General features: G+C 41.5%; 1 protein-coding gene across 4 annotated transcripts; it reads left to right on the forward strand.

Moving 5' to 3' along the window:
- The first annotated feature begins 4,492 nt into the window (after positions 1 to 4,492).
- MRPS21 (mitochondrial ribosomal protein S21) lies at positions 4,493 to 13,157 on the forward strand. Of its 4 annotated transcripts, none has more exons than XM_025453143.3 (3): positions 4,493 to 4,589; positions 5,024 to 5,138; positions 12,308 to 13,157. In XM_025453143.3, exons 2-3 carry the CDS (start codon positions 5,056 to 5,058, stop codon positions 12,486 to 12,488), a joined length of 264 nt encoding a protein of 87 aa, XP_025308928.1. In that variant the 5' UTR covers positions 4,493 to 4,589; positions 5,024 to 5,055; the 3' UTR covers positions 12,489 to 13,157. The 4 variants fall into 4 exon arrangements, with proteins under 4 accessions (XP_025308928.1, XP_025308930.1, XP_025308929.1 ...); XM_025453145.3 differs by lacking the exon at positions 4,493 to 4,589 and adding an exon at positions 4,601 to 4,916; XM_025453144.3 differs by lacking the exon at positions 4,493 to 4,589 and adding an exon at positions 4,601 to 4,817.

Consider the following 13,157-nt stretch of genomic DNA (forward strand, 5'->3'; position numbering starts at 1 on the left):
AGTGCTATCATGAGGCAAACATGAAAGTCAGTGAATTTATCTAATACCCTTCTCTGTTTATTACTCTAACTCATATATCCCAGTTTCCACCAAAACCATGTCTTCTCCCATCCTAAGCCTTGGCAGTGTATCAGACCACTTGGTCATTTTAGTTATTGTTTATTGGCTACTTAGCATATTTCTCACAGCTAGTTATACATCTTTACCCTATTTCCCAAGTACTCTGTTCTCAGGGAATAATTATCTCTTGATTTCAGAGAGAAAATGACCTCTTTTCTTTTTTTAAGGTTTTATTTATTTATTTGAGAGAGAGAGAGCACATGAGCAGAGAGAGGGGCAGAAGGAGAGAGAGAAGCAGACTCACCACTGAGCAGGGAGCCCAGAATCAGGACTCGATCCCTGGACCCTGAGATCATGACCTGAGCTGAAAGGCACTTAACCGACTTAGCCACCCAGGCACATGACCTCCTTTCTAAGGCAAACCTCTCCATTTGTGCTCTTGATTACCTTTCTTCTCTGGAACTTTTACTGTATCACTTATCACTTGTAACTTCACGTTGTTCTTGAATTGTTTATTTATTTATGTCTCCTACAAGTAGTATTTATTCCTCCCACAAGTTTGGATCAGGTCTCCCCCTTCTGGAAAACATCTCTTAAGTCTGTCCTTTTTTGTCATCTTCATATTTTTAACAGTCTAATCTTTCTCTTTTCTACCACTCAATCCTTAGCCTCTTGCAGCTACTATTCTACTGTACCTTCCAGGGTCACTAATTATCATACCAAATTAGTTACTTTTTTTTTTAAGATTTTATTTATGGGTGGCACCTGGGTGGCTCAGGTCATGATCTTGGGGGCCTGGGATCAAGCCCTGTGTGGGGCTCCCTGCTCAGTAGGCAGTCTGCTTCTGCCTCTGCCCCCCTCCCACTCGTGCTCTCTCCCTCTCAAATGAATAAATCAAATCTTAAAAAATTAAAAAAATATTTTATGTATCTGAGAGAGAGAGCATGCAAATAAGCAGGTGGGGAGGGGCAGAGGGAGAAGCATACTGCTTACTGAGCAGGGAGCCCAATGTGGGGCTTGATCCCAGGATCCCAAGATCATGACTCATAATCCAAACCTAAAGGCAGATGCTTAATGAACTGAGCCATCTAGGCACCCCCAGTATCAAGTATTCTAATATATTTTCCACCGAATCAGTAACTAGATCCAAGCACAAAGGCTATGTGCTCCATGCTCTCTGTAGCATCTGACACGCTTGATGTTACCTACTGAAACTCTCCTCCCTTGGATCCCATGACAGCATGCTATCCACTATCCTAATTCTCCTCTTACCTTCCTCGCAGCAAATTCTATACCTTGTAATGGTCCCACTTAAGCCTGATCTAGGGTGTGGGCATTCCCTTAGGCTTAGTCCTTGATCCTTTATTCTCTGACTATATTCTTTCACTTAAAAATTTCATCTTTCATGGCTTTACTGCCTCAACTTTCAAGACTTCTGAATTGGGAATCTCTGGGTGGCTCAGCGGTTTGGTGCCTGCCTTCGGCCCAGTGTGTGATCCTGGAGACCCGGATCGAGTCCCACATCAGGCTCCCTGCATGGAGCCTGCTTCTCCCTCTGCCTCTCTCTCTCTCTCTCTCTCTCTCTCGTATTTCATGAATAAATAAATAAAATCTTTAAAAAAAAAAAGACTTCTGAATCTCCATCTCTAATCCCAATTTCTCCCCTAGAAGACATACTGAATGTCTACATCTTTGCTGAACAGTTCTATTTACATGTTATTAGTACCTAAATATTGTTGAAAATTTCAGCATTTTAGAACCAAGAGGTATCATTCACCACTCCTCCTCATTTTTTAGATGAGGAAACTTAGGTGGCTTATGCAAGACAGCACAACATGCGGACAGAACTCTGGATTTCCAGTCTGGTGCTTTTTCCAGTGGTCACCAATCAAAATATTATCTTTCCTTTAAAGATGTCCTGTTTTGCTGTTTTATACTCTTTTTTTTCTGTTAACACTATACTACCATCATTTTTCTAGATAACTAAACTTAAAACTGCCCTCTTCCTACCCATTTCATTGCCACATTTTTGGTCTGAACTTTAACTATAGGAATAGTCTCTCTTACCTCTCATCTCTGCTCACTGATACCAGATTACTTTTCCTAGAACAGTGCTTTGCATGTCATTTCCTATTCAACTCCTCCAATGGCTCCTCAGTGCTTTGAGAAGTTCAAAGACTTTTCTTAAAGTCTTTGTTTCTCCTTCTGTTCTCCCACTTGATCCCTATGTTTACTTTTTCATTTGCCCTTGATGAACACTGTAAGACTTTTTAACTCTGAACTCTTCTTCATGCTGTTCACCTTGCCCAGTCTTTCCTGCGTCTGTCAACTAAATCCTACCTTTAAGAGACTCACTCAAGGCCTTCTCCCAATTATTCTTTCCACTAAACATGATGTATAAGCCATCTTGGGCCCTTTCCTCCATCAAATGAGATCATGCACATAAAGTGCCCATACAAGGTTTGGCATATAGCAGGCTCTCAAAAATGTTACTTTCCCTCTGCTTTTATTTCAAAAAGAATTTTCCATTTTATCCCAGTTGATTCCCATGACAAATTTCGTGATTGAGGGCAGACATTGGTCTCATTTTACAGACGAGAAAATAGACTAAGAGTTTGTTAGGAGTCAGCAAGACCCAGATAGTAAATGTTTTAGGCTTTGTGGGCCATACATCTCTGTCGCAACTACCCATCTCTGCCATTGTAGCCCAAAACAGCCATATCTAATATGTAAACAAATGAGCACAACTGTGCTCCTATAAAGTTTTATTTACAAAAACAGGGGTTGAACTGGATTTTATCTATAAGCCATAGATCTCAGACTATTGGTTCAAGTGACACAGAACTTATGACTATCAGAATTTGGATAGAAATCAGATCTCTTGGGATGGCTGGGTGGCTCAGTGGTTGAGCGTCTGCCTTTGGTTCAGGGCATGATCCTGGGGTCCCGGGATGGAGTCCCACATTGGTTCTTTGTGAGGAGCCTTCTTCTCCCTGTGCCTATGTCTCTGCCCCTCTCTGTCTCTCATGAATAAATAAATAAAATCTTTTTTAAAAAATTAAAAGAAATCAGATCTCTCGACTTCTAATCCACTGCTTTTCCATCATATTATCCTTTTGCCTATATAACTTACTTTGTATTTATCATACGCTAATTTGTTTTACTACTTAACTTTAATGTCTACTGTATTGTCTTCTAGTGGTCCAAGAGGTACTGGAATGGTATGAAAAACAAAGAGTAGGCATTTACAAAGTTTGTTAATAAGCATGATGATGTCCTAATCTAGCTCTATTTTAGTATGTTGAACCTGGCTTACCTTATAACACAAGTACCTGCTTGTGCACCTTTCTTCTTTTGAGCCTTTCTCTACTGTTTTCCAGTACACGCTAGATCTGAATTTATGTGACAAACCAGAGATGGATATGTAGAAATAACATACAAAAAAAAGAAAAGCTGTTTCCACAGTGAAGAAGAAATAAAGGAGATATTTCCACTAGGTCTCACTGGGAGGCAAAGGGATAGAAGTTGACATAAAAAAAAGTCTTCAATTCAGGATGCCTGGCTGGCTCAGTCTGTGGAGCATGGGACTCTTGATCTTGGTGGTAGGTTCCAGCCCCACCTTGGGTGTGGAGATTGCTAAGAACAAAATCTTAAAACAAAACAAAAACAAACAAACAACTTCAATTCTAAAATCTTCAGGCGTTTCCCAATTTATTTAGTGATTTCAGTTTATGTAGTGAAATGCCTAGGCAGATGATGCTATAGGAAACTCATGGTATGTTCATTTTGTTTCTTTTCCTTAGTTTTTAAGCAGATAAGGGGCGTAAAGCTGTGGTTTTTTTTTTGTTTTTGTTTTTGTTTTTTTTTTTCCGGAGAGCGGATCTCAAAGAATCTGTGTCCTTTGAGAAAACAGGAAGCATGTTTAGGAAGCTTTGCCTATTTCTCTCATTTTCCTTCAAGAAATTATTTAAGTATCGATTACAGGTATACCTGAGTGGCTCAGCTGTTGAGCACGTGTCTTTGGCTCAGGGAGTGATCCTGGGGGTCTTGAGATCGAGTCCCACATCGGGCTCCCTGCGAGAGGCCTGCTTCTCCCTCTGCCTATATCTCTGCCTCTCTCTCTTATGAATAAATAAAATCTTTTAAAAAGTAAATATCGATTACAGATTTGATAGGATCAGGGAGTACGGAATCACACTGACCTTCTCAAAGACCGAAGCATGAGAAAACGAGCAAACTGTTTTGGGCGAATTTAAGGCAACGAGTATTGTGCTTTGTCGGGTGTAGAGTACAGGCTGGAGGCTTGGGGAGTCTGGCGGGGGTGTGGGGGTGGGGAGCCTGGAGAAGCAATCAACTCGAGCCAGAAAGAATTGCTATGGTTTCCAAGCTGTTTCGGGTTTGTTTTTGGTTTCTTGGTTTTTTTCCGCCCTCCTTCCAGCCAGAATTTCCACGCGCCGCGCAGGAGAGGACGTAGCTTCCGCTTCCGGCCGCGCGCCACCTTCCCGGCTGCTGGTTGCTGAGGGCGTGAGGTGAGGAGCGGAGGATGGGAATGGGGAGAGCAGGACGGGTGTCGTGGGAGGGGAAACTTGCGCGAGAAAGACGGAGAAAGACTCCGTTCCCAGTTCTCGCCCCAAACGCTCCTGGGGCGGTGAGCGGTACCTGGAGCACCCTGTGGCGTTTCCGGATCCTCCCGTCCGGGCTTCGTATATCTCCGTGGTGACGCCCTGCTCCAGTTTCGTTTCTTCCCCTAAGTTAGGGTTTGTATCCGCAAAGAGAACTAGGCAGTCTTGGTTATGATTAGCGTATACTCTCTAAGATGTGAAGACTCCACGTGCTCTGTGTCCTTTGTTTCCAAGGTCCTTGCTTTTCCAGATCCTAAGTAAGCCACGCGGTAAGTGTGCATTCTGCTGTTTTCCTTTTCTTACCTGGTCTCTATACTTTCCCTTTCTCCATCACCCTTTAGGCCCTGCGGAGTGAAGATTTAATTCCAAGGTCATGGCAAAACATCTGAAGTTCGTTGCCAGGACTGTGATGGTACAGGAAGGGAACGTGGAAGGTGCATACAGGACCCTAAACAGGTAACCAGAAACAAGCTCTCTTGGGAAGTGCTTCGGTAGTTATTCTCTCCTTCCCCTGTCATAGATTGTTCTCAAACTTACATCAGCCAGGTCTTCAGAGTCTCTTGAAACTTTTCAGCCCCTTAGTTTATTATCTTAAAAATGAAGTTTTCCCCCAAACCTAACAGTATGAAGTTTGTTTATACAGAGCCTGAATTCTCTCCCAAGACTTAAGGAGCCCAAAGGGAAAATCAAAATGTAACTGGACAGTGGGAACGTAGTATGTGATAAATATAAAGTTGAGGGATTGGTGTCAGACAAGGCTAATAGATGAATTCAGATCTGGGATCTTGGAGAAGCGAGCAAGAGATGGAAAAGTCTTAACAGGTTTGAGAAAGGTTACAGCATTAGCAAAAACAAAGGTGGAAATGAACTAGGAGTATCCGAAGAGCTGTTTTGAAAGTTTTTTTTTTTTAAGATTTTATTTATCTATTCATGAGAGACATAGAGACAGAGACACAGGCAGAGGGAGAAGCAGGCTCCACGCAGGGAGCCCCACACGGGACTCGAACCCTGGTCTCCAGGATCATGTCCTTGGCCTAAGGCGGTGCTGAACTGTTGAGCCACCCGGGCTGCCCAGATTTTATTTATTTATTCATGAGAGACACAGAAAGAGAGGCAGAGACACTGGCAGAGGGAGAAGCAGGCTCCATGCAGGAAGCCTGACGTGGGACTCGATCCCGGTTCCCCAGGATCAGGCCCTGGGCTGAAGGCAGCGCCAAACCGCCAAGCCACCCAAGCTGCCCTGTTTTGAAAGGTTTTTGAATGCTAGACTAAAGAGGTGTAGAAGAGCTGTAATAAAGAATACCTTACCATCATATGTTCTCAGGCCAATAGTTAATTAGTCTTCCCTTATCACTGGTTATAAGGATTTTGATTTTCTGTCTCGCTTCATCATTTTCTCTCTCCAGTATGAAAGAAACAGATGCTTGTTGAATTGAATTATCAAAGAATTATATGAAAGAGATCTTAAGAGAATATATGAGCTGGCCTTCTACCTTAAGGCCAATAAAATGGTAGCTTTATTACACAAGTAAGGGAAGCTTAGGACATGTAAATTATGTTTCTTGGATCACATGATTATTGAATGGTGGAGAGGGGTGTAAAATACACCTTTCTAGGGATCCCTGGGTGGCGCAGTGGTTTGGCGCCTGCCTTTGGCCCAGGGCGCGATCCTGGAGACCCGGGATCAAATCCCACGTCGGGCTCCCGGTGCATGGAGCCTGCTTCTCCCTCTGCCTATGTCTCTGCCTCTCTCTCTCTGTGTGACTATCATAAAAAAAAAAAAAAAAAAAAAAAAATAACACCTTTCTATGCAGTGTTCTAGTTCCTCTGGAGATGTAGACACCTATTTATTTGAGGGTGCCTGGGTGGCTCAGTCAGTTAAGTGTCTGCCTTCGGCTCCGGTCATGATCTCAGGGTCCTGGAGTTGTCCCATGTGGGGCTCTCTGCTGAGCAGGGAGCCTGCTTCTCTCCACTCTGCTCCACTCATGCTCACTCTCTCTCAAATACAATCTTAAAAAAAAAAAAGAATATTTGATTGGGCTTATTAGGGTTGTTGGGGTCTGAGAGGGTAAATGAAAGAGAAACTAGTTCTTAGCAGAGTTGTAGGTGTGGAGTGTTGGATGACAGAAGACCATATTAAATGAGGGCGAAGGTGCTGTGAGAAGCAGTTGCAGGCTCAAGATGGTTTCTGTATTGTCTTTTTTTTTTTTTTTAAGATTGTATTTGTTTGAGAGAGAGCATGAGTGGGGTGAGGGATAGAGAGAGAAGCAGGCTCCCCACTGAATAGGGAGTCCAATAGGGGCTCGATCCCAGGACTCCGGGATCATGGCCTAGGCCAAAGGCAGACGCTTAATGGATTGAGCTACCCAGGTGCCCTGATTGTGTGTCTGTTAGAAGGATCTGGTCTTAGATCAGCCCCATTACCTCATTCTATGTGTGTGCATACCAGTTGTATCCTTGGGCAGAAGCTGTCCCCTAAAGATACTCAGTTAAGTACTATGTGGGAAGATTCCCTGTATCATTTTTTTTTTCATTTTTTTAAAAAATATTTTTATTCATTCATGAGAGGCACACAGAGAGAAGCTGGCTCCATGCAGGGAGCCCAATGTGGGACTCGATCCCAGGACCCCAGGATCATGTTCTGGGCCGAAGGCATGTGCTCAACCACTGAGCCACCCAGGTTTCCCTGTATCATTTTTTTCTATCACTGCTCATTCCCAACTCTTTCCTATTTCAGACCAGGTGGCACCTCTGTGAGAGGGTTGAGGTATCTAATAACTTTTCTCTGCCCCTGTAGAATAAGCACAAATTGAATGTCTTTATAGACTCCATAGTGAATTAGTTAGTGAGATTAAATGCTGAATTTGGGAAAAGGAGGTCATGCAGGTTCCTCTATTGTTTTTCTGATCTTTACCTGTAAGTCTTCCTATGATTTATTTTGGTGGGTTTAGATGGGTCTATTAGCCAGGGTGATTGAGATGTTTATATTATTGAGGGATGTCAAAGTCTAGCCATTAATTGATGGTAAAACAAATTTATAAAGGCTTAGCTTTAGCTCCACTAACCTCCACTGTTCCTAAAGTGCAAATAACACAAAAGCAAAATTTTGATTAAAAAATCAAAATTTAAAGATTTTATTTATTTGAGAAAGACAAATAGTGAGAGAACATGAGTGGGGAGGAGAGGGAGAAGCAGGCCCCCCACTGAGCAGGAAGCCCCATGTGGGGCTGGATCCCAGAACTCGGGACCACGACTTGAACTCAAGGCAGATGCCCAACCAACTGAGCCACCCAAGTGCCCTCAAAATTTTGATTTTTAAGAAATGAGTTACTTTGGCAAGGAATGAAAAAATAATTTATGGTGCAGGATTATTTATTGAACCATTTTTTATGTTTGTATCAAGGAAGTAGCTACAACTTTAAAACTTTTGACCAAAGCTTTGATGATGGCTTGAATATAAGAGTACAGCCCCCTGGGGCACCTGGGTGGTTCAGTTGGTTGAATGAATGACTCCTGATTTCAGCTCAGGTCATGATCTTGGGGTAATGGGATCAAGCCCTGAGTCAAACTCTACGTTCAATGGAGAGTCTGCTGGACATTTTCTCTCCTCACATCTTGCATGTTCATGCGCTCTCTCTCTCAAATAAACAAATCTTAGGAAAACAAAACAAAACAAAACAAAACACAGACCCTGTAGTAGACTGCCCGGTTCAAATAGATCTCAGCTCTGCCGTTTATTAGCTTCATGATCTATGGTAAGCTACTTAATGTCTCTGCCTCAGTTTCTTCATCTGTAAAGTGGAACTAATAATAAAATAGCACCTACCTCACAGGGTGGATGTGAGGATTAAATTAGTTAATATGATTAAATTGCTTAGAACAGTGCTTGGCACATAGTAGGCATTGTGTGTTAGTTATTTTCATAATTTGGAAGTCATTGTAAGGAAGATTTTTACCCTTTTGGTTTTGCTTTGTGGGTGATTTGTTTGCTTATTTATTTATTTTTGTTTTGCTTATTTATTTATTCATGAGAGAGACAGAGACATAGGTAGAGGAGAATCAGGTTCCCTGTGGGGGGCCTGATGTGGGACTCCATACCAGGACCCCGGGATCACTCCCTGAGCCGAAGGCAGATGATCAACCATTGAGCCACCCAGGTGTCCCTGTTTATTTATTTTGAATGATTAAAAATTTACTGTAGCTGTTTTTTCTCTATCTTCCTTGATCATCAGGTTATGCTCAAGGTGGACTGAAGATGAAAAGATAAGAAAATTAAGCCAGTTTGCTGCTGATACTGGAAGGACTTTTCTTATAGATAGTGATACTTCCCAACCAAGGCTCCTCTACTTAGCCTATTGCTAATCTTATTTTGAAATAATAGCATTTATTCCCCCTGTATGCTCTGCTTTCTCATCTCCATTTCCAGTTACAAAAATTTAAAACCTGAAAAACAGGGACTCCTGGGTGGCTCAGTGGTTGAGCGTCTGCCTTCGGCTCAGGGCGTGATCCTAGAGTTCTAGGATCAAGTCCCACATCAGGCTGCATGGAGCCTGCGTCTCCCTCTGCCTATGTCTCTGCCTCTCTCTTTCTGTGTCTTTCATGAATAAATAAATAAAATCTTAAAAAAAAACCAAAAACCCTGAAAAACAGAATATTTCTAATTTCCTCCGTGAAGGTGATCCTCTTTCCATTGATGTTAGACTTGAAGAAAACATTAGGCCTTCTCTACCTTCTGAGAGAAGACTTTTCTGGTGTCTTTGGGATCTTTCTAATTAACTTAGAACCAAATATCTGTATATCTACATCTTCCAAAATCCGTATTTAGCCAATATATTTTTATTTTAATTAACATTAGAATTTTTCTTTTCCATTTTTTTTCCTTTTTTAAATTTTCTCTAAAAATCCTTCCTGATTCCAGGTGCAAATGGGTGGTAGGTGAGAGAAAAATAAATACATGGCAGAAGGTGAGGCATGTTTGGTTTTCTTCCATCTGGCCTGGCCTGGCACTATCTCAGATCTTGTTCTTAGGTATCTGTTTTCATATTGCTCTTTTTTTGTCTTTCTTTCTTTCATTCTTCTTTTTGTTAAACAGCAGCCCCATACTTCTTTTAAGATTCTCTTTGTAGGTGAATGGCAGTTTGTGCATACTTTTTTCCTAGGTATAAGTGCTAATTTTAGTCAGAAACCGAAGGAAACTGGCCAGTGTGACACCATGCGGATTTCAACCCTGGCTACCAATTTGGAATCACTTGGGGAACCTTTAAAAAACCTCTTGATGCCAAGGCCCCCCTCGAGACTAAGTCTGGGCAGTGGCATCTGACCAGCAGCATTTTTTAAAATGTCCCATGAGATTTTAGTTTTGAGCCAGGATTGTAATAAACTTCTTAAGAGCAGAGACCTGTGCATTTTCATTTTTATATCCCTTACATTTGCCAAAATGTCTGGCGCATAGAAAGCTCTCAGTAAGTGTCTATTTAATGAATGTAAATGTTTCTTTATCTTTTGTCAATCTCTTAATGTTTGTTAGACCTTCCCAAAGGTATCCTTAACAGCAAAGGAGAGTGAAAGAACTATAGGGTTTCTGCTACTATAAGCAAACATGGGTTCTCTTTGAAGTTTCTCTTTTTTTAATGAAAATTTTAGGTGATTTTTTTTTTTTTTTAAGATTTTATTTGTTCATGAGAGACACAGAGAGAGGCAGAGACATATAGGTAGAGGGAGAAGCAGGCTCCTTGTGGAAAGCCAGATGCAGGATTTTATCCCAGGATGCTGGGATCACAACCTAAGCCGGAGGCAGACGCTCAACCACTGAGCTACCCAAGCATGATTTTTTTTTTTTTTAATTCATTGCCATTGCATCTGTTTTAAGGGTAGCACCTCCACCCCTGTTCAAGTTAAAATTGTTGGGGTTTTTTTTAGGATTTTATTTATTTATTTGTGAGAGACACAGGCAGAGGGAGAGGCAGGCTCCTGGAGGGGAGCCCAATGTGGGACTTGACCTCGGGACTCTGGGATCATGCCCTGAGCCAAAGGCAGACACTCAACCGCTGAGCCACCCAGGCGTCCCTGAAATTGGTTCTTTGGGCAAATGTATCAACTTTATCCAGAGACTTTTGTCTCTGGATTGTACTCTTGGCACACTCAATTATCCTAGTTAAGAAATATAGCATTTCTGGGGCACCTGCGTGGTCCATTTGGTTAAGTGGCAGACTTGATTTTGGCTCAAGTCATGATCTTGGTGTCTTAGGATCGAGCCCCACATCAGGCTCCTTGCTCAGCCAAGAGTCTGCTTGAGGATTCTCTCTCTTCCTCTCTTTCTGCCTCTCCCCTTACTTGTGGTTTCCCCTCAAAAATAAATACATATATCTTTTTAAAAAAGTGTGGCATTACTTTTTTTACTTTTATTTACTTTTATTTACTTTATTTTAGGTATTAGAACAATTTAGGAATAGCTTTTGGAAAAAAAAGAACTACATATTAAAAAGGAAAGAATTTGATCAGAAAGAAGAGGAATGGTTAGAAACAAAAATATACGAAGAGATTCAAGTTCCAGAAGCTTAGGGCCTGAGGTGTGAAGATCTCTTTTTGGCTTCTTTATGAATTTAGAAAATTCATACTTTGTGGCTGGGGTTATCCGGGATTATCTAGGAAAGCAGTACAAGAAGTGCATATTGTTGGGACACCTGGTGGTTCAGTTGGTTAAGTGTCTGCCTTTGGCTCAGGTCATGATCTCAGGATCCTGGAATACAGCCCTGAGTCAGGCTCCCTGCTCAGAGAGTTTTCAGTCTAATGAGGGAGATGTTTATATAAATAACTATTAGAATGGAGGAATGAAACAATCGCTAAGTAGTTCTGCAACAAAAGAAATGATTTTCTTTAAGAAGATAAGAAACTTCTGGAAAGATGGCGTCTAGGCTTGGCATCAAGAAGATGAGGGAAATTTCAGAAGGTTAGCAACTGGAGGTGGGGTGGCATTCTAGGTTGCGGAAACAGCATGAATAAAGACTTGGTATCAAAGGGTGTTTAGGGAGTAGTCAGCAAAGTAGTCTGGTTGGAGCTTATGGTACATGGAAAAATGATGGGTGAGGCTTTTATTTAATGCTCTTATTTGTATCATTGGTGTGATAGCCTCTTTCCTTGTATTAAGTAGGTCCGGGGATATCTCGGGCCTACAGAACTTCAGCTGTGTCAGTTAAACTTTAGAGATGGGACAGCATTTGCTGTCTAGGAATCACTCCTAGTGATTTGTTTTTCCTACTACAAATGACCCATCCCATCTGAAGATTCTGAAATGACCCCTTGGTTGAGAATCATTGCTATAGAGAGCCCTTGTTCTTAAGGACTGTGTCACATTCCTCAGGTGTGCTGTGGTAGAAAAAAGGATAGAAATATCCTGACTATAAACTTACCAAGAGCAAGGACTGTGTAATTAATTGCTTTGCTATTTCTTACAAATTCCTATATAGGACCTCTATATGTAGGCAGTTAATGCTATATAACCACCATTTCACATCATGATTTTTATAGACACCAATTGTTTGTCAGTTGACTTCTGGCCATCTGTGAAATTGGAAAAGAATAATAATGAGCCCACATTTCTAACTTCATTGCCTGCTTTAATACAGAATCCTCACCATGGATGGGCTCATTGAGGACATTAAGCGACGACGGTACTATGAAAAGCCTTGTCGCCGAAGACAAAGAGAAAGCTATGAAACCTGCCGGCGTATCTACAACATGGAAATGGCTCGCAAAATCAACTTCTTGATGCGAAAGAACCGGCCGGATCCGTGGCAGGGCTGCTGAGGCCTGTGGATAGTAGGCCCAGTATGAAAATCCCTATCCAGCTAATCTTTCTTTCTCTGATCCTATTTTCTCTTACTTTTCTTGTAATAAATTCAGTCACATATATGTAAGAAGGCCTGCATACATAGAAGCAGTCGCATAGTTAACAATGGACTCTGTCTTTTATTACATGAAAAAGAAAGTAAGTCAGAAAGTAGTCTAAGAGTAGAATGGTAGTTGCCAAGCACTGGCCGGGAGTGGGGCATGGGTAGTTAGTGTTTAATGGGTACAGAATTTTAGTTGGGGAAGCTGTACAAGTTCCAGAGACAGATGATGGTGATAGTTGCACAACACTGTGAATATGCTTAATGCCACTGAACTGTACATTAAATGGTTACAATGGCAAATTTCCTATATATTTAGCTATAATAAAAATTTATTGGGGAGGGACAAAAAGGGGGAGGAGGGGAAAAATTTATTAAATAGTCTAAGAGAGGTGAGGAACTTTTCTAAAATGTAGTGAAATATATCTACCATTTCCTACCCAATTCTTATGAAACCCAAAGCAGGAAATTATTGGAAAAGCATCTGTTACTCTTTACTGAACTGTACCCCCTCTACCAACTGTTAGATAAAAGGAGAGGAGGCATCTATGTATTTGGAATAAATTGCCACTGAAACACCCATCAA

This window comes from Canis lupus, chromosome 17, assembly GCF_003254725.2.
Source record: "Canis lupus dingo isolate Sandy chromosome 17, ASM325472v2, whole genome shotgun sequence".
Classification (NCBI taxonomy): domain Eukaryota; kingdom Metazoa; phylum Chordata; class Mammalia; order Carnivora; family Canidae; genus Canis; species Canis lupus.